Source organism: Salvelinus sp. IW2-2015, linkage group LG7 (assembly GCF_002910315.2).
Source record: "Salvelinus sp. IW2-2015 linkage group LG7, ASM291031v2, whole genome shotgun sequence".
NCBI lineage: Eukaryota > Metazoa > Chordata > Actinopteri > Salmoniformes > Salmonidae > Salvelinus > Salvelinus sp. IW2-2015.
Window position 1 is genome coordinate 23335782 of NC_036847.1, and position 6631 is coordinate 23342412.

General features: G+C 46.5%; 1 protein-coding gene across 1 annotated transcript in view; it reads left to right on the top strand.

Annotated features, from left to right (window-relative positions):
• LOC111966621 (calmodulin-binding transcription activator 1-like) overlaps nt 1-6631 on the top strand; it is a 166438-nt gene that overhangs the window by 149924 nt on the left and 9883 nt on the right. Inside the window, exons 9-14 of the mRNA XM_070444331.1 lie at nt 994-1207; nt 1352-1839; nt 2642-2820; nt 3783-4020; nt 4914-4985; nt 5750-5950. Coding sequence (XP_070300432.1) covers nt 994-1207; nt 1352-1839; nt 2642-2820; nt 3783-4020; nt 4914-4985; nt 5750-5950 — 1392 coding nt within the window. The remainder of the gene's footprint in view (nt 1-993; nt 1208-1351; nt 1840-2641; nt 2821-3782; nt 4021-4913; nt 4986-5749; nt 5951-6631) is intronic.

Consider the following 6631-nt stretch of genomic DNA (forward strand, 5'->3'; position numbering starts at 1 on the left):
GACTCCCCTCAGAGAGTGTCTAGGGCCGTGTGTGTGTGTGTGTGTGTGTGTGTGTGGTGTGTGTGTGTGGTGTGTGTGTTGTGTGTGTGTGTGTGTGTGTGTGTGTGTGTGTGTGTGTGTGTGTGTGGGTAGGGGTGGACACCATCCACTCTCTGGTCAATCATCCATTTCAAATTAGTCTGTGATGACAGAGTACTGTAGGATAAGAGGCTTTTAGAATGACTGAGTTACTGTGCATGTAGCCATTAGTGGGTGATTGATGGGCCTTAAAGGTTATTTTACTAAAGGCAATTGTTGTGATGAAGTTAATGATTGATGTTATTGTTATCCCTGTACTTGTGATTAATATGATTAGGCTCAGATGACATTTATTTTCAGCAGATAGATGAAGATGAGCTTAGAGCATATCATGGAACATGAGTGGTGTATATGTTGTGTGGTTAGACATGGTGTGTGGTTAGACATAGTGTGTGGTTTGATATGTTGTGTGGTTAGACATGGTGTGTGGTTTGATATGTTGTGTGGTTAGACATGGTGTGTGTTTGATATGTTGTGTGGTTAGACATGGTGTGTGGTTGGACATGCTGTGTTGTTAGACATGGTGTGTGGTTAGACATGTTGTTAGACATGTTGTTAGACATGTTGTTAGACATGCTGTGTTGTTAGACATGCTGTGTGGTTGGACATGTTATGTGGTTAGACATGTGTTTTTGGTTGGACATGCTGTGTTGTTAGACATGGTGTGGTGGTTAGACATGTGGTTAGACATGTTGTTAGACATGTTGTTTGGGTTGGACATGTTATGTGGTTAGACATGGTGTTTGGTTGGACATGGTGTTTGGTTAGACATGTTGTGTGGTTAGACATGGTGTTTGGTTGGACATGGTGTGTGGTTAGACATGTTGTTTGGTTGGACATGGTGTGTGGTTAGACATGTTGTGGTGGTTAGACATGGTGTTTGGTTTGTTTGGTTGGACATGTTGTGTGGTTTAGACATGGTGTTTGGTTGAGGAACAGCAGCCCCCTGCACCTCTGCCCCCCACCACACGCATGTCCTTCTCCCCCACCCCCCACGACGTTCCCACCTCAGACAGCTGGATGGTTACATGGGCCAGCGACGGCGTGATGGTGCCCGGCGGAAAGAAAGGCGGCGCCGCCACCACCACCAGCACCTCCACCACCACCACCTCCACCAACCTCAACCCAGGTCAATGCAGACTGAAGGAGAGGGAGGCCCCACACTGGTATCAGTGGGGGAAAGGGGCAATGGAAAATACCTTTAGACAACAAAGTTTAGTTAATACAGTTTGTTTAAATGCCTCTAAAATAGTATCTTGTAACCCTTCTGCAGACTTGAGAAGGCCGAGATCCGAGCCCTCCAACTACTACAGCAGTGAGTGCCAGCGAGACCTTCCCTTAGCCAAGAAACACAAGCCCAACCCCGAGCTGTTCCAGGCCAGGCCCGACAAGGCCATGTCTGTCCCGCTGAGCCTGGAGCAACAGCAGCTCCACAAGCTGTCCTTCAGCCCCAAGAGCCTGTCCCCTGAGGGCCTCAGCCCAGACAAAAGTCTCTCCGGTGGGGGAAGCTCTGGAGGGGCAGGGGTAGCCAAGTGGAGCTCTAGGGAGGGTTTCTCCAGCAGGGGCTTAGGCAGAAAAAGTTCAGGGGACTCTGGGGGCAGCAGCCTGGGGAAGGAGAAGCTGGCTAGCAGGCTGAGACAGAGGGAACAGCTGGGGAACATGCTGGTGATGGCTGAGAGAGAGATGGTGGACACTGAGCTGTTTTCCTACAGAGAAGACCTGGAGAACCAGGACTGTATGACGCAGATGGACAACCTGCAGGTCAGTGAACTCACCCGACTCTCCACTGTCTCTTTATTCAAGTCTACTCTTTATCATAAGTTTGCTAGAGATAGTTACTGTACTTTTTACCATGTCTTTAGAGAAGACAGTTACTCTACTGTTTACCACTCACTCCACTGCCAACCCTGTTCATCGGCCTGCTCGTTGCACTTACATTCACACTAGTTTACCAGACCACCATATCTGTAGCATGTCATAGTATCAACATCAAGTCTATAAATCTGGACTGACAGTTAATAAACATGACAAGAAGATTGAAAGTGACCACCTGCAGCTCTGTTGGGCCATGCCACTGGTTGCCCTGACGTGTGAAGTTAACACACACACACAAACACACACAGACCCTAGGCCTCCCTGGCAGTGCGTGGACCTCCATCACCACATAATAAACTCCATCCATTGATCGGCTCTCACAGCCAAGGGAGCCTTCTGCCATCCATCACAGTCACACTGCTACTGAGGCTGAGCCTAGGAGATGAGGGGGAGGACAGCACAGCAATAACAATAACAATTATTGTGATCGTTATGAACATAATCATCCTCAACGTCATTGTCTTGACATGGATCATGTTTAATGTTCATTGTTCCCTAGAATGAATTCTAAACTTGCACACTCAACACTCAGAATGTGGAAACATCTCAGACAATGAGAATAAGAATGCAACAACATGTTGCACAATAACCAAAAAGCAGAGTTTACAAGAAAATAGGCAATGACATGACAATGTGCTAAGTGTGTGATCTACAGTATACTCAATCCTGGGTGATTCTCCCCCTGCAGGACAACATGATGACTCTGGCAGAGCATATCATTGAGGCGACCCCAGAGAGAATCAAGAGGGAGAACTTTGTGGCCCTGGATGGGGTGCCCCTGGACAGTACTGGTGTCAGCAACACCATGAGCTGGTTGGCCAGTTACCTCGGAGACGTGGAGCAGCTTCCCAGCATCATACAGCTACGGTGAGCAACACAACAGAGACGCACTCTGGACTGAATGTGATCTAGGTCTGGTTTCCTGTATGCAAATTAAGCTTATACCTTGTCTAAAAAGCATGTGCAATGGAGAATTTGTAGGCTTAATTCTGATCTGGGAATCTGACCCTAAATGTTTTACAAAATATTTTCTGTGCTAGACATAGCAGTAGTGTATTGGAACTACACTGAACMGAAATATAAATGCAACATGTAAAGTGTTGGTCCCATGTTTCATGAGCTGAAATAAAAAATCCCAGAAATGTTCCATATGCACAAAAAGCTTATTTCTCTCAAATTTTGAGCACAAATTTGTACATCTCTGTTAGTGAGCATATCTCATTTGCCAAGATAATCCATCCACCTGGCAGGTGTGGCATATCAAGAATATGATTAAACAGCATGATCATTACACAGGTGCACCTTGTGCTGGGGGATAATAAAAGGCCACTTTAAAATGTGCAGTTTTGTCACACAACATAATGCCACAGATGTGAGCGTGCAATTGGCATGCTGACTGCAGGAATGTTCAACAGAGCTGTTGCCAGATAATTTAATGTTAATTTCTCTGCCGTAAACTGCCTCCAACGTCGTTTTAGAGAATTGAACTGGCCTCACAACCGCAGACCACGTGTAACCACGCCACCTCAAGACCTCCAAATGCTGAGGTATTTCTGTCTGTAATAAAGCCCTTTTTGGGGGAAAAACTTATTCTGATTGGCAAGGCCTGGCTCCCCCAGTGGGTGGCTGTACCTCTTCCCAGTCATGTGAAATACATAGATTAGGGACTAATTAATTTATTCTCAGTAAAATCTTAGAAATTGCTGCATGTTGCGTTTTATATTTTTGTTCAGTATATATCTTCAGATAACAACGCTTAGCTGACTACTTTTTAAACTGTCACCATCCCCTGCTCCTCCCCTGCTCCTCCCTGGATCCTCCCCTTCCAGATCTCTGCACAGTGGACCTCTGACTCCATCCTCCAATCCCAGCCCAGGGGGGTCTCCCCTGAGGGAGGGGCCCATGGAGAGGCCTACCCTGCCCTCCCCGGCCGACTGGAGCGAGTTCATCCAGGCCTCTAACAACAAGGTGGAGAGAGACTTGGCCCAGCTCACCCTGTCCGACCCCGAGCAGAGGGAGCTGTACGAGGCCGCCCGTCTCGTCCAAACTGCCTTCCGCAAGTACAAGGTACAGGCCGGGATGAGGTACCACACACAGTAACAAACCTGCTGTACAAAAAAATGTACAGCAACGTTATTAGGACTTCCACTGGCACTCTATTTTGATGTGGTGTTGACCTTAATGTTATCAGGTGAAATGGGAAGTTATGAATGGGTCCCTTGAATCTGGAAAGGCTGCTATATGAASAAAACTACATCCTGGTCTGTGTCCAAGTGTTCTGAGTGCACAAGACACTATCTATGCTCACCCAGTAATCATCAATGGATTATGTTAATATGTTAATTAACACTCATATGTTATCCCATCTTTCTTTCTCTRTATCTGTCTCACTAAGACACACTCAAACTATGTGGTCCCTGTGGTTTCAGCATGGCCTTGCTTTAAGGAACGACTGCACTGCTCCCTCTTCCCTGCTCCCTATAAGCTCTCTCTCTCTCTGTCCCTCTCTCCCTCTCTTTCTCTTTCCCTCTCTCTTACTCTTTAAAAAATGTGTGTGGTGCCCGCTGCTGCCTGTCCTTAACCAGCTCCACACACCCCGCCCAGCTTCACTTCGCCCCCACCTGCCCCACTTCCTCACCTTGCTACCTATCCCMTATAGCTAGCTTTAATGACTTTCCACGTCTCAAACTGTTCGCTGTCGTTCACAGTCATCTGTTCTACCCCTCTGCCAGCTGAGACTGGGGAGGAGAGCAACACTGGGCTGGCACCTCTCTCCTCTCCCAGCCCAGGATGGAGCCTCTCCCCCAGCGTCCTCAACCCCAGGTCCTCTGTCTGTCCTCCAGACAACCAGGGCCCTGGGCCCAGGAAGAGACCTCAGGGAGCAGTGGCCCTCTATAATAGACTACTACACCACTTCCAATACTCTGACCTCTGACTTCTCCTACTCTACTCTCTCACAGGGACGCCCATTCAGAGAGCAACAGGAAGTAGCTGCSGCAGTCATTCAGCGTTGTTACAAGAAATACAAACAGGTAAGCTGGGCACAGTCAGCCCCTTACAACACACATGGAGATTCAATAATTGCATGTTTGTCCATATTCCATGACCTTACAGATTCTGGTTAGATCCAGGACAGATTGTAATACATTAATTAGGGACTTTTTGACAAGCGTTTCACTTTATTCAGTTTAGTCCATTTTTCTAGGCTCAGGCTGATCCTTGTTCATGCCTGTTCGTGATTCACAATCTCACCTTTGCTTTGTTTACAAGCTAACATGGATAGCCTTGAAGGTAACATCTTTTCACTGTCTTTCATTTTTAAATTGTTATTTTTGTAAAAAAGATTTAGGGTTTAAAATGACACTCCTTGAAAAGAGTCACTACAGACTCAAAGCCACCAGAGGGTAGAACACATGTCAAACTTTCCTTGTTTTTTTCACTGTCTCAGATGATGCAACAATGCTACCTAGCTTCACTTGATTATCACACTTGACTTGGTTATATTGATACTCATAACCTACATCAGCACCTTTCCTAAGTCCAGTAATATTGCCTGATTCACACTCTAGGGCCGACATAAACCCTATTATGTTGGCTAGTCTATTTTCCTTTCCAGCACGGTTCCAGCAACTRTAGTGAATGCCTAACCAGGTCAGCCTAGTTTGGCTTGGTTTGGTTTGGCCATATAGTATGAATCATACAATATATGTGTGCATTTGAGGCCATCGTTTGGGTCTTCCCAACCCCCTGTTCCTGACTCTGTATATCCTCCTCTCTCTGGTCCTTTTTCTGGCAGTATGCACTTTATAAGAAGATGACGCAGGCCGCCATTCTTATCCAGAGTAAGTTCCGCAGCTACCACGAGCAGAAGAAGTTCCAGCAGAGGCAGGCGGGCGGCCGTGCTTCGATCCAGCAATACTACCGCAGCTACAAAGAGTTTGGCAGGCTCAGGCTACACCGGCAAGGAGCCGCGCTCCTAGGTGCAACACAAACTCAGGTATGCTTACACAGTGAACACTCATGACATACACACAACACACGCCAGGAGCTAACACACACATAACACCACCACAACACAAAGTAGCTACCATCACCTGACACACAGCAGCACAAGTAGCTAAATGCACTGACACACACACACACACACACACACACACACACACACACACACACACACACACACACACACACACAACGACACACACACTCAGGTAAACATACAGTAACACACTGACACGAGCAGGAGGCGAGCTCATTACAGGATAGTTATGCTCTTTCCACTTAACTTGAGACTTCACTTGGGAAATACATTTGTAAGGATGATCAACTGCAGTCCGAATGCAGTCCCCAGGTCATGGTGTCCTCCTGTGCTCATGCATAACTGATTGAGTTTTAAACATGCAAGAACTTGCACATGTGTTATATTTGATGAAGACAATACGGCTGTGTTTACACAGGCCGCCCAAGTATTTTTGTACACTAATTGGTCTTTTGACCACTACATCAGATCTTTTCACACCCTATTTTTCAAGTTTTCTGATTAATCAAAGACATAGTTAAAAAAATTATCAGAATTGGGCTGCCTGTGTAAACGCAGCCTAAGGCTCTTGAGGACTGGAGAGGACCAGTACCCATGCTATACAGAATCTCCAAAATAAGTTTAAAAGCCATGGTTGAA